This window comes from Epargyreus clarus, unplaced genomic scaffold, assembly GCF_041222505.1.
Source record: "Epargyreus clarus isolate Ecla_fem2 unplaced genomic scaffold, WU_Ecla_fem_2.2 ptg000017l, whole genome shotgun sequence".
Classification (NCBI taxonomy): domain Eukaryota; kingdom Metazoa; phylum Arthropoda; class Insecta; order Lepidoptera; family Hesperiidae; genus Epargyreus; species Epargyreus clarus.
Genome location: NW_027332225.1, coordinates 7,398,955 through 7,416,901, shown reverse-complemented (window position 1 = coordinate 7,416,901; position 17,947 = coordinate 7,398,955). Strand labels below are relative to the sequence as shown.

The 17,947-nt window shown below is 34.5% G+C and overlaps 1 protein-coding gene across 14 annotated transcripts in view; it reads left to right on the top strand.

The window, feature by feature from the left end:
- Positions 1-17,947, top strand: part of SK (small conductance calcium-activated potassium channel) — a 296,251-nt gene that overhangs the window by 114,646 nt on the left and 163,658 nt on the right. For all 14 annotated transcript variants that reach the window (XR_012103042.1, XM_073082397.1, XM_073082393.1 and 11 more), the window contains exon 2: positions 2,031-2,778. Coding sequence is in view for 13 of the 14 variants with exons in the window: in XM_073082397.1 (XP_072938498.1) it covers positions 2,041-2,778 (738 nt within the window). In the remaining variant the exon portion in view is untranslated. The remainder of the gene's footprint in view (positions 1-2,030; positions 2,779-17,947) is intronic.

The following is a 17,947-nucleotide window of genomic DNA, read 5'->3' as shown; positions in this document are numbered from 1 at the left end:
TCGGACCTTTATAACTTAAGATTTATTATTTATTTTGCTTTTTTCTTTAAAGTGTTTTATTTTTGATTTTATTATTATTTCATAATAAATCCCCACGCACAACAATTATAATAATCTATTGTAGTTAGAACTCATACCTAAGCAATACCTTGAGATCCAGATTGTTTCTTTTAAGTTATGTTTATATATTGTTTTCTTCCTATGCACGTATTATGTTCCATTTCATTATTGTTATGAGATTTCTGCTTATTTTAAAGGACTTTATGAGAATGTATTGAAGTTCATATAGCAAGTGTTAAGGTATAATACTTATTTCATAATAAGTACTATTAATTGTACCTATTTCAACAAAGTAAAAAAATAACACCATGAGTACGGACGAAATTTGCCATTAATTGTATACATAAAGTACGATTACCCTTTTGGGAATCAAAAACATGCATGATAGGTTTAATTTATATTTTATGTTTTCATTATAGTTCAAATACCTCAAAGTATAGTGTAATAAAGTCATGTTATTTTATTTTGTGTTTTATTTGTGCTTTTTCGACGATTGATGAGCAGGTACCCGAAACCCGCATCCGAAGGCGCGGGATCTCCGATATTTATTTCTTGTCATTAGGGAGTACGGATAAATTCAAGGCTCCATGTCTGAGAAACATTATTGTTACTGGAGGTCTTGATAAGACTCCCAAGTTAAAACAGAGTATCATAAACCTCTTAATATATATATTAGCCAAACGTGTGTTGGTCCTACTCATGTCATCGTTGATTGCTACTACGAGGAAGTCTCGGGCATGTATATTTATTTATACCCAATCAATGACAATATGACTCTATGTATCCAATATTTTCCTTTACCACTTAGCGACCTAAATTTGAATTTGGAACTTCGTGTAGGAACCCTAAATTAAGACCACTGGATTGCGAATTCTATTTATTATTTTTAAACGGTCTTTTACTCATCTTCGTTGATATAAGATATTCCAAAAATAATAATGAAGATAATTTGTTAAAAGCCATACTATTTTTATATTCGGCTGTTTTTATTAATCATGATCCAATTCCGCAAAAATATCTTAAAGTTCCTTAGAATTACTGGTAAAAGATCGTTAAACTAATGCATGATTCGCAATTTATTAGACCAAAGATATGGCATGCTATCGATCCGATTCTTGTTAGCAACACGCGAAACATGCATGCATTATCCAAATTGGATTACACATTTTGATGAATCAGTTCCTATGAAGTAATGCATTAAGCTTCGTATTCAGGAAATACCTTATTAACATATTTGGATTAGTAGTAATAATATTGTTAGGCAAAACCATTAAATAAGTTATTTTTAGTTTTTATTAAAAGGTTATCGTCAATCATAAATAAGGAAAATGTTTTAGACCTCTAAGATGTTGTTACTGAAGATCTTGATAAGACTCCCAAGTTACGATAGAGTATCATTAACCTAATATTAAAATATATAGATTGGCCAATCGTGAGAGCATCTGTGATCGGCTTTAGGTAGAACCTACTTCAAGGATATGAAGTTGGTCACAGAAATCCAAAGGCAGCAGTAACTAGATGGAATGCAAGCTCCTTAGCTACTCGTATCTCGTAAAGAAAATGAAATTATGCATCTTCTCAATTTATATTTATTAAGTAAAAGTAAAAAAATGCTCTAAAATCGTAAGTTTTTCATTTCATCCATATTCACAATTATTTTAATAATGATATTTATTTTCCCACAATACTTATGTATATGTGTATTGTTTATAATCCTACCCTACTGAAAGTATTATTATTTACCTAATATCTTTAAGAACAGTCATGTTTTGTTGTGTTTGTTTTTTTGGTTTGATATTTTTTTGTTTCAACAGGTCATTAAAAGTAGACATTATTTTTTAAACAATAACGATGGCACACGCCAGCATTCAGAATCTTCATCCTCATTAATGTAAGCGATAACGTTTTTTATTTTTCTTATTAAACTAACTTTATAAATAAAGCCTAATATTTACTTTCTCTTGTTTCAGATCTATAAACATGTCAGTGCCTACAACAGATAGTACAGAAGCCATTACGAACTCAGGTTATGGCAGTAGCGATGAGACTGCAAGTCTTCTCGTCTCAGGGCCATCGGTCACTGTCATCGTTCCTACTGAAAACAGAACCGCTAAACCAGTCTTACAAAGACAAGACTGTACGACCCATTTACGGCCTCAGCTATCAGGCGGACCGGGCAGCGAGGAAAGTGCCGCTTCTATCCGAATGGAGGACAACACAGCTCGTAGCGTGCCCGACATAGAGTTGCAATGTCGTGACCCACCAGACCGTCCTCAGACACTTGTGTCACCTGTCGCCACTTGTTCTCACAGAGGGTCAGTGACCGCCTGCCAATTAGTTCCGCACACATACTCGAGATGTCGCGTTTGCGAGCGAAGACAGTCCACAGCACCAATGTCAGCGCTACAACTAGCGCGATCTGTGTCGAGGGAGAGTGTTCGCTCGGCTTTGCACTACCCCTGCGGTTGCAGCTCGCTACATGCCGTCAGCACGTGTCCTGTAATACAACCCCCGGCTTTATTGTTACCGGCAACAAGTACTCGAATCATCCGACAGAGTTCGCAGCCTGAGTCTAGCGCATGCGCGGCGCACTGTCCACACCACTCACATCACCACCCCAGCGCCTCACTGCGGCAACTCAGAGAACCTGGTGATGGCATCGCTGGCATCGCGGCGGATTCTCTACGAATAAACGGAGGGATGCGTCCATTCAAACAGGTAAGACCGCCGCCCGGTAGATGGCGTTACTTGTACTTGCGTAGAAATATTTCGTGTAAATAGTAGGTAGCTTTGCCTTAGCTTTGTAAGTATTATTGTTGATGTTAATGTGTTTTAAGTCTGTCGTTTATTGTATATAATATATATATGTATGTATGTACTCGTATATAATTTTGTTAAGCTTGTATCTCTTATAATGTATTACTGTCTTATGTCTTCTTTATTCTAGTAATGTTGAAATATAATAGGTTGAATAAATCGTATGTAATTGTAATTAAAGTACAACTTTGGTTCGCTATGAAACAGTAGAAAAACAAAAACTTAACTAAACAAATTTAAATGGAATTTTCACAAAAATGAAAAGCGACTTACACGAGAGCCACTAGAATTAACTTCGGGAGGAATATGGATAAGTACGAACAAGTATAATCTTCTTTGCTGATGAGAAAAGAAATTACGGAACACAAAAACTTCTAGCTTTTGTAAAAGAGCTTAACGTTGTACACACAGTCGGACAACTTGAAATGCTATCTAATTAGAACATTAAGTGAATTGCCTGAGGGAACAGCTGTATAATTACCTAAGCGGCTTTCCTAACTAAATACGGGTGATCAAATAGAAATGAAATGGAAACTAATAATATTAAAATAAAATACTGAATAGTACAGTAGAACAATTTTATCGTCTGTACAGCAAATTTAATTGTTAGAGAAATTTTAAAATTCAAATATAAAAGTTATTTAATTCTTATTTCCGAATATGTACGTACCTAACAATAAATAGATGTAGAAGAATACAGAAATATTTGAAACAGGAACAGTACAATAAAAAAAAAATCGGCATTATTAAAAAAATGCGTCAGAATTTAAACAAAAATAATAAAGGGATAACATTTTAACAAAACATTACAGTGCCATAAATCTCTTAAATAAATTACCAGTATTCTCCAACATGGATAAAAGAAGTAAGTGCGGCAGACAGTTCGAGAAACAGATTAAGGCGAACTTTTTATGCGACTTGGCACTGACGAAACGTTTCTGTGTGTGAAAGATGTGTACATAGTACATAGTACGTTACATATCTTTATCAATTGTTTGTGCGAGAAGAGCCTTAAGATAACCTTTCATACTAGACACATTTTATGTCGTGTATTCCTTTTAAGTATTTTTAATTTAGGGTATAGTCGTAAAACTGCTAGTCCGCTCTGAATATAGAAATAAATCGCGTCGCCATAGCAATTTGTATTACTACCTGCTCGCAACAACTTCAGAGCGGACTAGTTTGGCGATGTCTATAACATACGAGCCCGCGCTGACAAGTGACGACCATCTCTGGTTACCGGCTATCGTTTATCATCGCCAGCGACAGTTTGTTAATGGGAACTATCGCTAGTGTAGCCCACTGTAGTTCGTATATTACGCCCCTTAGTTGAAATAAAGCGTTTTTTAAAAACTTTACATTCTAGCGCTAATTGACTTCAACTTGATTGGTATTTGTACATGATTTAGAAATATCGAAAATAAATAATCACGTCTATGGAATCATATTAAAGATTAATTTACATTTAATAGTTTGAATATTAGCAATTCATAGTAGCGGCCTTCTTCTTCTGTGAATGCTGTAAAGGCAACTTTGATATTAAATCCTAGAGATGAATGAAATGAAATTTTTCAGCAAAATTATTCACAAACTGGCGTCTTTTTTCCCTCTTCTAGGACTTATATCAAGTTATAACAGTCGACTTCTAACGGCGATTCTAGTAAGATTAATTTAGTACACGTTTCATAGCGTTTTCAAATCGCTAGTATGAAGGGATTACGTCTTCACGACTCACAAACATTCAACATGCTGGCAGCACTTAGTAGGTTACATAATTAACAGTAAAATAGAGCTTACGTGAGTGACTCTTCCTGTATATTATTAATTTACACATTTCATACTCACACAAGCGACGTATATATTTAAATGTATCTTAGAAGTATCTTAATATGTACGCATTGGTTCTTACCGTATTGCACTATTCTACATGCCGTGTTCGCACGCTTGCCAAATCTCAACAAACTGTTACAAATTGGAACATGTGGATAGAGCGCTTGCCTTTGTTTGTGTAGATGTGCAAGCGCTTGTAGTTGATACAGCTCCACTGTATTTAAGTCAATTAAAGAAAATTTGCCACAAGCGTTTGCGATGCGTCCACACTTTTGTAAGTTTGTAGAGCTTTGGAGTTTGCGGCCAGCAGGTGCAATCTAAAACAAATTGTGCTTAATAGAATTACTGAATTTAATCTGTGTTTCACTATCAAATAATAGAAACGTGTAATTTTGGTTAGAGCTTTTTTGCGTACTTGAATTATCTATGTATATTGGTGTTACAGACAATGTAAGCTTAACTGTCGGCGTGTAAGTGCTGTGTAAGGGAGCCTACTTGCTCTATATCACATTGCTATGACCATTTTTCATTCTTAATACTTGTAATACATACATATTTGTTTTATTACATTATATGTAAATAAGTTATATTCATGACTTTAGCAAATGTCATTTATATTTAGAGAGTGTTTATGAAGTTTTAAATATAATTTTTAAGCTCTTAAGCCTTATATGGTATCGCAACAAATTATTCAAAATATATAACCAAATAAAACTGCATAACTTGTCCTATATAATTATGTAAGTCCTAATACTTCTAAAATAGTCTGACTATGCAATTCTACTATGATTTAAAAGCCTTCTTTTATGCACACATTGTATAAGATAATTTATCGCAGCTTATACTACGGTATATGTAGTTAAATACAATTAAAAATGTAAATAGATAAATAAGGAAAACATATGAGTATCCTTAACTTTTACAAGTATATTTTACGCAAGATTTATTAAGACCTAACTCAACAAAACGGCTCTTTGTGCCTGACACAAATCTTCATTTAACTAAAGTGAATAATATTTATATAAAATGATAAAGTATTAAGTTATCTGAATTTATAAATGACTAACTTTATGGTACATGTAAAGCTGATTTATTACATTACATTATTAGAACATATTCAAAATCCAAATGAAGGGACAAGTTAGATAAATAGCTGCAGTGGATATGGTAGCTATCATTTCATAGTAGTTTATAAACTTTGTATTCATATATAGGCTAGATAGAAAGCTAATTAGTCTATTAGTAAATTAATAAAGCTAAAGTAACGTAAAAGAAATTATGTAAAACACGTAGATTTATGTAAAACACGCATATATACTGTATGAACAAATATTTGACGTTATAACACACGATTTTAATTTTTCCCCGAACAAATTCATTATTTAAGTCTAAAATCAGTTACAATACCGTCAAACATGGTCATGGCAAAGTATATAAAGTACGCGGCCACCCTAAGGGTCTTGAGGGAGGTTCTCAAATCTTTGAACCCTGTGACCTGAACCCAGTTTTTGACCTGCAGGGCCTGCTCCTCTGTCCACAAACCCTGTCGCAGACGCGCCGAGCCCGGCTGAGACGCGCATTCACTGAAGCAACGGGAGATACAGTTACCTACGTTAGAACGGTGCGCCCGTATACCGCATTATGCACCTCCGCCATCGACTGTACAATCTCCCATGCTTCGGCACATAATTCGAAACAAAATCAAATTTAAAAGACCAATTCGAAAAGCAAAATCTGTCACCCGAATGCTTCACTAGAAGCGAGCTTCAAAAAGACTTAGCGCATGATACAGCAATTTTGCTTCGTACGATAAGCCCTTAGATCGCTCGTAGATCTCCTTAGACATTGTCATCTCGAAGCCTCATTTACCCGTGTCAGGTTGTACAGTCGAAACTAAGCCGATATCTGTGAATTTATCACCAAAGTAATTTGTTAGTTGGCGAATGTGATGTCCCTGTAGCTTCGTAAAATGACCACGGTAAAGCCGATCTTACCCCAGCACAAATTAGCTTCTCACGAACAAATCGTTTTCTGTACATCACTCCGAGCAAAATGTCGCCGCATCACTGCGCACTTATTGGCAGTTTGATAAATTGGCTTTGAATGTCGAGTGTCTTGGTATCATCTTTCTATACAGGTAACCGATATCATTTGTAATAATCCCATCAAAATCTCTCGATTTGTCTGCGTTATGTGAAAACGTTTTGTCGTCGCTTTGGGAACCATCAACTCAAGCAAATGACACAGCACATACACAACCATTTAGCCGCATTTACACTCAATGGAAATAGTATGCGATGCACTTAGATATATATTGATGGCTAGATTGCACTAAGCTTCAAACTTAGTTTACTAGCGTAGAATAATTATGACGTATGTCTAGCTTACGTTGTTATTACTGTTTATATTCTTCTGCGAAGCATAATAAATTTGCGTGTATTTAGGTGTGTTCTATAAATATTCTTCCTGCCAGCCGGTGAAAAGGTAAGCGGAACATTCATATTAATACTTTAGCTGGAAAAGTGTATAAAAAGCAACGGAAAAGCACAATTCCGCAATTAAGCGGCATCTAAATCCGGTTTAAATAATTTTATGTAACACGTACGGAAAACTTTCGGAATTCTAAATTTACAAAGCAGATATTTGGGATCATTCCGAGATTTCCAGCGGGTGAATTCGCTCAAAAGGGATTTTAAACGTATTCCTTCACGTATGAAGCTATAAGTAATTAAGCATATGAGAATATTCATTTTACTTTAATGTTCATCTTATAATATGAGTATTCGCGTGAATTCTACGAAATGTGTAATTACGTTCTATATCTACTATAAGGATGTGCTTAGAATAATTTAGAAGAAGTAGGTATTATGTACAACAACAATGATTATGCATTCTTACAATTAATTAGCAATCATTCGAAACAAGCAAAATTCCATTCTGACTGTAGGTGTTTCAAAAATACAAAAAATATCTACGTTTAAGACCACATATCATACATCGAAAGTGTCTAAACCTATTCTTTTTCTAATAAAATAGAAATTCCAGAACATAATAACTTGTCATATTTTAAAACGCACTAATATTTTATAGTTCGAGGTAGCTTTGTCTTACAGGAATCTTAACGGAGCATAAAAGTAATCAATATTGAACAAAGTAAGGAACCGTGATATTGGAAGTTATTCTGCATCGACGGACAAGTCATCTATCAAATATCCCAGGAAATAGAGTGTTTCCACCTGATATGGTTTTGGGACTTTTATATGGCTTAGGAGTATTTCGCATTTTTATCATTAAAGTCGCGTAACATAAAAATGAAAGAAAAGTTAATGCATCACGTTATTACAGGCTTGTCTTGTAGGCTAAATTTCACCCCCTTCCCAGTGTTCGAGCTGAAAATTGACATGTATCTTAATTAACACGCTTTTATTTATAAAAAAATGCATCTGATATGAAAACGCAAATATTTGACACATCGGGTTTAAATTATTTTTAACTTTTTAGTAATTTTCATTAACAAGTAATAAAATATTATTTTTAAAAAGATCTTTGTCTTTTGATTTTTTTTTATTAATATTGATATACCTGAGGTTCAAATTAGTTATTGATTTATATACAGGGTGAATCTCCATAAAGTGCACATATTGAAACAGGTAAAATTAAACCGCATTTTGTCGACAAATAAAATTAAAAAAATAATGAAAAAAATTTTTTTTTAGGTTTTACGACCTTTTGAAGTTTTTTTTTTGGAATTGTGCACCTGAAGTAAATAAATCGCTATAACTTTTAAACTAAGAGGGTTATCAGGTTCAAACAAAAATAACAATGGTTGCCAATGATAGGCCGTACTGATCCATGAAAAAAAAAAACAAAAAAAATCATCTTCCCAGGAAAAAAATGTCAGATTAGTGCAAAAAAGCACTTTTTTTAGGTAAAATTTTCAGTAATTATCAATTTTCTCAAAATAATCTAGGCATTTTATTTTTTTATTATTATTTAATGCAATTCTACGTCGTATTAGCTTTCAAACACTAAAAAAAGCATGCCATGTTTAAGAGCTCGTAGCAAACTTTATACTTGAGTTAGAGGCGTGGTTTTTTTAGTGTTTGAAAGCTAATACGACGTAGAATTGCATTAAATAATAATAAAAAAATAAAATGCCTAGATTATTTTGAGGAAATTGATAATTACTGAAAATTTTACCTAAAAAAAGTGCTTTTTTGCACTAATCTGACATTTTTTTCCTGGGAAGATGATTTTTTTTGTTTTTTTTTTTCATGGATCAGTACGGCCTATCATTGGCAACCATTGTTATTTTTGTTTGAACCTGATAACCCTCTTAGTTTAAAAGTTATAGCGATTTATTTACTTCAGGTGCACAATTCCAAAAAAAAAACTTCAAAAGGTCGTAAAACCCAAAAAAAAATTTTTTTCATTATTTTTTTAATTTTATTTGTCGACAAAATGCGGTTTAATTTTACCTGTTTCAATATGTGCACTTTATGGAGATTCACCCTGTATATAAGGTTAAGTAGACAGTCTTATATTATTTTTAGACGATAGAGACATTCGAACCGTCATGAAAGTAAGTGCGATCGAGTGCTTTTAATATTTTCATTAAATATAATTGCGCAAGATAGTTGAAATACAAACAAGACCGACCCACATTTAACTGTTTTGTATTCGTTGTTTTTACAAACTAGAGATTGTAAGCATTTTCCAACTATGTTGGGGTTGTCAAGAATTTAGCTTCCCATTAATCCTACTCTTGTTTTTGAACGGAAAACACTTTTCAAGCAACTCTCAAGATGATCTCAAAGTTGCGAGATATCGTTAAAGAACTGAGATTTTAATGTGTACAGTCTCTACTATGCATTTGTGAAGGTAAAGTTGCTGTATTTTTGGTTTTATTACTCTTTACGCTCAGTGACGATGTTCTATTTCGAGAATTTACGGAAATACAACAGAATATGATTTATAGACTTTATATTTCTTTGACAGCGAATATAGAGAAAATGCACTAATGTAAAAACATAATATGTATGTTTTCCAACAAGAAATTTCTTCGCCGTTGCGATATACCGTTGATAATAGTTATTATCTTTTGGTACAAATTTTATTTCAAAAAGGCATAATTATTGTTCGGAGCATTTCGGATTCTTTTAAAATCAGAGGTGTGGAGAAAATTATAACCATTATCTATCTTTCATATAACTACTGTTATTTATATTATTACTTGTACCTCAGTTGTATGTTGGCATGTCCAAAGAAACAGTTTACCATATTGAAACGTCACTTATAAATAATTTCCATTCAATATTGTGTTCGGATGTTTTTTTGCGTTCTTTTCGTGTTAACACGAGTTTGGCACGCGAATACGATTACGAAATGAAAGTTCGTCATGATTGATCGAGAATGTTATCATAAATAATAAATAACGTGTATTTCGTTGTATATGATAAATATATTACAGTAGAGTAGACGAATGAAACATGTGAAGCATAGTTTCTTATATAAAGAACGTTATTAAATATGAACTTTATAAGCACGCTGTTACGAAAGCAAGATTGCAACAGCGTTATTTTATGTAAAATATTCTATAAGAATTTGTACTCTAATAAGGTTTTGCATCTTAGCAAATTCTATGCAAAATTTCTAGTTTAACCCAAGCGCCAATTACTATCGGTTCAAAAAGTAGCTGATGTATTTCCCTATAAGCTTTTATTTTCGCTAAATAACGGTCAGTTTAGTAGTATAAAAATGCGTAATATAGAACATAAGCCGCGTAAACCTTTATTCATAAGTTTATATCTACCTAAATAAGCTTTCTAAGTCACTTTCCTTCAATAGGCAACATTTCTATGGAAATTAGGCTTCCGCCTTGCAATATCTTGTATATTGACAGTATACGAGTACAATCAATTTTTGGAGGCTCGCCCAGATGGGCAATTTGGTTATCTCAAGGCAAATCATTTACGCCCGTTATTATAAACCAATCTATTCAATTATCGCCCACCAAAGATCGAATTTTGTTAATTTTAGTAGTTTCAAATAGTCAAATGTCGAACTTTGATAAGATTGGATATATAATTATTAATCTGTAACGGGTGAAAGTCACGATATACACAAACTTATAGAACTGTCTTTGCTCATATATTTAAAAATTTAGCTTTCAAAATTTGCTGAAAATTACTGCTTATCTTTATTATCTGGGCTAATGAAAGATTTTTTTTCAATTGTTCCTGTATTTGAACTTGAACATGTACCAAAAACCCTAATTAATGTTTGTAACCCTGATTGACGACCGGCGTGGTGCAGCGGTCACCATACCGGTCTGATGCAAGAAGGGTTTCGGATTCGATCCTCGGCCAGACTGATATCTGAATGAGTTAGATATCTGTCCTGGGTCTGGGTGTTTGTGTATTTGTCTTTGCATGTGTCCATGGTATCCATGGCCCAATGAATCCTAGTGCGGGGCTGTGAGTGTAGAAAGCGTTTATTTTTTTTACAACAGTAAACAGATGAAAATCCCACACCTCGGCGATTATCGGAGATTAGTCTAAACAAACAAATGGAAAGACATACGAAAATTAGAATCCTTGTTTTTTATTACGAGTACCGTATATACATTCATTTTAGAAGCTGTTATATTGATAAAACAGACTATTTTATTTACTTATAGATACGTGTCGCACTGATGCGGATGTTATCAAGATAATTGCACTTGAGCTCAAACTACAGAGCGGCACTGCGCATTTCAACTGTTAAGTAGTTTCCTGTTGTTTCGTGCTCAAACGCCACTTTAGTTATGTAAAAAATGTTTCAATTGTGTGAATATCGTTGTTATTTTTGTCGGATAATAACGTAATTGTAGAGGCTGCAATTGCATATTATGTTGGTAAACTTTGTTTCATTTTAATCATTATGTTTGCTTAACTTAAATATTTGTATAAGATAGTTACTTATTCAAGGAAAAAAACAGTGAAGTGACTACAAACGCTTTACTTTCATTACGGACTAATTTATCATCCCTCATTTAAATGTGTGTGTATATATTGAAACGTATTTGACAGTGATGCTGATATTGATAAAAAAAAACAGTTCATTAGAACACGATGCAATATCACTTACTCAGATGTCTAATTTTTATAGTCGTCGACACGAATTTCCTCTGAACGTGTGAGAGGCTAGACCATAGTCCACCGCGTTAGGTAAGTGCTCAACGGTGTGCGCGTAGGGTTCCTCACGATGAATTGCTTCAGTCTTACAGCAAGTGATAATTAATTTCTAATAAACATGTAAGTTTTCAAAATCCAATGAGTGTGCCAAGAATTCGAACCTCGGACCTTTCGACTAAACGCCGAGTATCACCCCTAGGCTATCACGAAATTGTATAGTGCTCATATTATAATATAAAGGTCACTATCTTATATATAAAATTCTCGTGTCACTATGCTAGTTACCGTACTCCTCTGAAACGGCTTTACCGATTTTCACGAAATTATATACACATATTCAGTAGGTCTGAGAATCGGCTACTATCTATTTTTCATACCCCTAAGTGATAAGGGTTGTTCACCCTTAACATTTTTTTATTTATATGACAACACAACGTTTGCCGGGTCAGCTAGTAATTCTATATACCGTCACATACAGCCTGCAAAAGGTATTGCTATGCAAAAGCAAGTCATGTGAAAATCGATTTCGTTTTTCACAGCTTGTACCCGTCAAATATTTGTTAGACGTTGAATATCCGCTCTGGCTATATTGTATAGCGATTGCACGAAAGCCTGTTCCAGTCACTTTTCAATTGATTACATTTTGAATACCTTGCATTTTCAGGAAATAAACTTTAATATGAGAGCATAATAGTTGCAATATAAGGGAGAAAATCAATATTTATTAGCCATTCTACAACGTAGGAGTAATTAGTGAATGTGTCAAGTTATTTATTCATGTATTTTACCAATAATTACAGGGTGGCTTATCAAAAGCGGTCATAGGTAGCCTATTACTGACATCAAAGAACGTGGGTATTAGTAAATTATAAAGATAATATTTTATGAATGTTAGGTTTTTAAGAAAATGTATATTTAATGGTTTGTAATATAAAAAGAAAGACATACGTCTTTTTTTAATATAGAAGTAGCAGACGAGCATGCAGTTCACCTGATGGTAAGTGGCTACTGTCGCCCATGGACATCTGTAATCAACCCCAGATAGGATTAAATATTCCTACCTGAGGTCGGCTACAGATGCGCCGCTACCCCTGAGGACTAAGCTGGAACGCCTAGGAAAAGTATGTCTCCCTTACCACACCTTTCAAAACGGAACACACTACACGCAGCGCCTAACACTGCTGTTATTAGGCAGAAACAGGTGTGGCAGTGGTGCCGCTGGAGTCGAACCACAAAGGGTTCTCCCACTTTCAAAATTTTAATAGATGGCTCCAAAATAGGGATATCACATTATGGAGATGCGTGTGAGTGTGCGGTGAAAATGTCCTAATGAGTGTGCAGGAAGGGCTAAGCAAATGATGCACAAGTCCGTACGATAAAAACAGTTTATTGCACAAGCACTAGAAACTTAGGGTCCTTAACATGCACTAACACTAGAACTTAAAGCTAAACAATAGTCCGCACTTAAATCTACCATATTTAAATAAGAAGGAGTGAGAGAAACGATAGTCAGAACTTAGGCACTAAACTTAAACACTAACGATTGTCTATAATGTCTAAATGCACACAGCGATAGTCTATAAAGCACAGGTAAGTCTTAGGCACAAGCGAAAGCACTACGCGTATTCGGTAGCGAGGCCGTCAGGCGTAACGAGCGACACAGGTACAGCGTGGGACGAGGGTTAGCCGACTGTCGACCGGGCGCGGCGGCCGCGGGAAGACCGCAGGCCAGAGCGGTGCGCGGGCGACGGGGGCCGGTCGCTGAGCGCGCTGCGTACGCGCATGAATAGCGGCCGCGCCCGATGTCTTCCAACACACACCAAGTGTCCCGGGTTCGAGTCCGGGGTGTGTCACTGATGTGTGTGGCGGTACGTAAGTGTCGCTGAGTGTAGTGTGTATATGTTTGTATGTAAGTGTGTGTGTGTGTGTGTATAAATATACTTACATGAATATTTTATATGTTCGTGTGTACATGTATGTGTTATATAATATATAAACTAAATACACATAAATAATGATAATGTGGGTGAAGTGCCCACAACATTATCAAAAAACTTCTTTATTAATCCCCTAATTTAATTCTAAGTTCTTCTTAAGAGAGATGGAGAATAGTATTTTAGTAGCAGTAAAACAAATTATTAACTTTATCATTAACGTATATAACATGAAGAAGAGCGATAGGCTTCGCTGGTGATCGCCGACAATCGCTGATGCCGCTGACGTAAAATTTTTTGGAAACAATATTTTACTCTATACAATATTTGTCTCACTGTGCAATTGTGTATTGAAGTTTGTTAGGTGTAATAGAACATATTGCAGTTGCATCCATATCATAATTTATATGACAGGACAGCAGTAGAAGGCCTATTGTGTTCAGTTGGAACCTTGCCATTAACGGTTCTAACGACTACCATTATTTCATCGACATCAATACACAGACCGAATGGAATTCTGTGAAGCACGGAATAAGGATATGACAAATTCTAGCGAAAATTGTAAAAAGTCATTCATCATTATGTTAAATATTATAATTACTAGTAAAACATTGATAACATCTACTAAAGGAATTAAGCCACTTCAACCAATTCGCACTTCGCCAGCACAAAGACTATGGCCAAATCCTTCTCAAACTGAAAATAGACAAGTGCCCAGCAGTGGACAGTAAAGGGTTGATGATGAAACCACTTAAAAGATGTAACGTAACATCTTTATCCAGATACTATTTAATCATCAAAATGAAAAATATAATTGAAGAACTGAACAAAACAAAAACAAAAAAATAAAACAAGTTCGAAGAATTCTCGTTATTCTTGAAATATTTATGTTGATACCAAGTAATAAAACGACAAACAACGGAAATGAGAGTTGCAAGCTTGTTTTCTAAGCTTGGTTTCACAGAAAAAATATCATGGTGTCTTTTACCTATAATGTACGAGTACCTATAATAATGTATGTTAATATAAACAATATGTTTGAAATTGGCTCACCATATGGGACTTTTTATCTTATAATATGTGAAGCTTACAGGTAATTACAACACTATTTATTGAATCTTACATAAAATTTCCACTTGGTATACATATTAGACATATGAATAAATAAGGTAAGTGTTTTATTTTGAACTATATTCTTTTTTTTATATATAATATAGGAGTAGCAGGAGAGCATGCAGTCCACCTGATGGTAAGTGACTACTGCCGCCCATGGACATCTGTAATCAACCCCAGATAGGATTAGATATTCCTACCTGAGGTCGGCCACAGATGCGCCGCTACCACTGAGGACTAAGTTGGACGCCACGGAAAAGTCTGTCTCCCTTACCACACCCTTCAAAACGGAACACAGCAGCGCCTAACACTGCTGTTATTAGGTAGAAATAGGTGTGGCGGTGGTGCCGCCAGATTCGAACCACAAAGGGTTCTACCACCTTTATTCTTTATTTATTCCTTTTTGATTAGCTTATAAATTCAAGTTGTATTATATTTCATGTCAAAGGCTCTTTAAAAAAGCTATCTACTGTCTCTCCCCAAGATAGAAGGAGGTCTGAAATTAATTCCGGCATTATATTTCTATGCGGATTCTTAAATAAAATTAAGAGTACGACGCATTTTAAATAAACTCCATAAAATAATTCGGGGAATTGGGTGAAATGGAAGAGAAAAACGGGCAACGTAAAGTAAACAAAGAACGCGTGCATTTTTCGCGGAAACAAATTTTATTTGTCCCTTTCATTTCGGGGATTGAGCCTTTACACCGATCAGAAACCCAAAAACTCATGCTAAAAAACTAGAGACAAAGGGAAAATGAGCTAGAATATTTTCATAAAAGTAAAACGTTATTCCGTGAGATATCCATGGATAATATTTCGTATAATTTATACACTAAACAAACTGCATTGCATTTGAACAGGAAGCATTACTGAGGCGAAACCCGATTACAATATTGAGTCGGATCGGTTTTTTCGAAAAGAAATTCAGAATGGAGCCGCGAGCCAAACAAACCAGATGGCTCTATAAAATGAAATTGCATAACGAAGCTATTCCAAAAAACCTGTTCGGCCTTTCTTTAGAATAATTCGGTTATTCATTTTATTGTTACTTGTTACCTTAAAATATTATAGTAAATTTCAATGTTCATTCATATAATATTGTTTACTGATAACTATTGTAGTATTGTAAATTTGAAGTACATTTTTTATGTTCCCACTTCAATATTGCCTATCATTTCTCATGAAAGATAATGGACAGATTAACTGAATAGCTTTGATATTTTTTGGTTCTCTATGATGCCAAAAATACAGCTGCTTTTATGATCGCAGTTGATAACAAACCGTTATTTTTGGCTGTAAAATAACTCGTACGATATTTCGATATTTACTTAGGCATTTACAGATAGGATTTCATAAAATTAATTGAAAACATCGTGAGGAAACCTGCATACCTGAGAGTATTATAAAAAAAAAAAATCTCAAAAGTATGTGAAGTCTACCGATACGCACTTGGCCAGCGCGGTGGACTATGGACTAATCCTTCTCATTATGAGAGGAGACCCGTGCCCAGCAGTGGGACATTAATGGGTTGATGATGATGAACAATGATGATTTTTGAACATTGGTGTATATCGGTATATATATGAGGCAATCATCGTAATCATTAAGAGCGGCAACGCTTCATTCTTGATTGGCTTCAGGTAGTAGGTAGGTAGATATACCCTTGCTATATGTGAAGTTAGTTACAAGTGTCCAGGCGTGGTAGTTACCACTCACCATGTTAGAAAAACCGAAAAATAAAAATGGAAAAACACAAATGAAATAATTAAGAACATACTACACAGTTAAAAATAAAATTAGGTTATTATTAAGAGTGAAATACTAAAGGCGGCGGCTACAAAAACCACAACAGCATTTTAATTTTTCTCCAACAGAATTGCGCTTTTAAATCTTTCCTACAGCCCCATATCCTTTATGAGGGTTGCAATTCGAAGAAGGTCACGCAGAAATGTTTTATGCGGTATGCTTCAACTAAGATTAGTTTGAAATCTCCAACGCTTCGAATTGTGCATGTATCTAGAAATTTCATATGAGAGAAAATTTAATGACAAGGTAATGAAAGTAAAACACTCACATTATTACTAGTTATAAAAAGCCTACTTTTTGCACAGTTTAATTATGAGGCGAGAGTGCCCGGCAGTGGAATATAAAAATATTGCAGTCAACTAAATCCGTTTAATTTGCTTAGTTAAAATTAATTTCACTGAGGATATTTAATTACTTAGGATATCGGTGATCTTTTTGGTTGATCTCATGCTGACGATCGTGATTGCTTTGCTGTATAATCTTTTTCCAAATGTGGTCAATGACCTGATTGCTTCTATTCTGACCATCTTCGTCGTTTGCATTCTAACATGTATATTTTGTTGGATATACATGTAGGTGATCAAGGCCCGTAGTAACGATAACCTTATTGTAAATTCGAGCATTATGGGTTAATGATTTATATACATAATTAACTTAGATGTTATGATTTACGCCCTTTTATTTATTCGTTATTTCAAGTTACAAATAAGTGTTATTTAGAAGCAATTAATCCCATTTTCAAATCTATTCGTATAAGTCTAAAGATAAAAGAAAGATAAAGGTGACAAACGCAAAAGAAAATAATGCAAGGTTACAACAATTGTTATTGACCAATTTCGCACTCAAGTTACGTTCCACGTAAACAGGCACTTCAGCTGGGACCAGATTAGGTGTCATATATTTGCATTACTCCAACTAAGCCCCTTCGTTCTTCGTTTCACCAACATTTGCATTTTAAAATGGTATAGCGAGGTTTTCTGGGAATCATGCCGCATTCGCTGAAGCTTATCTACAATGGCGTAATACGCCCTATATTCCGGGATCTGAAAAAAGAGGTATATATGTATTTTGTGAGTACTTTGTATGGGAATGCTGTAGTATTCAGTGTTTCGTGCTGATAAAGTATAAAAGGGTGCTAAATTTATTTCTTTCGGATCTTGTGGTAAGATAACAAAACCAATATGTACCTAAGTAAAACATTTCGTACTCT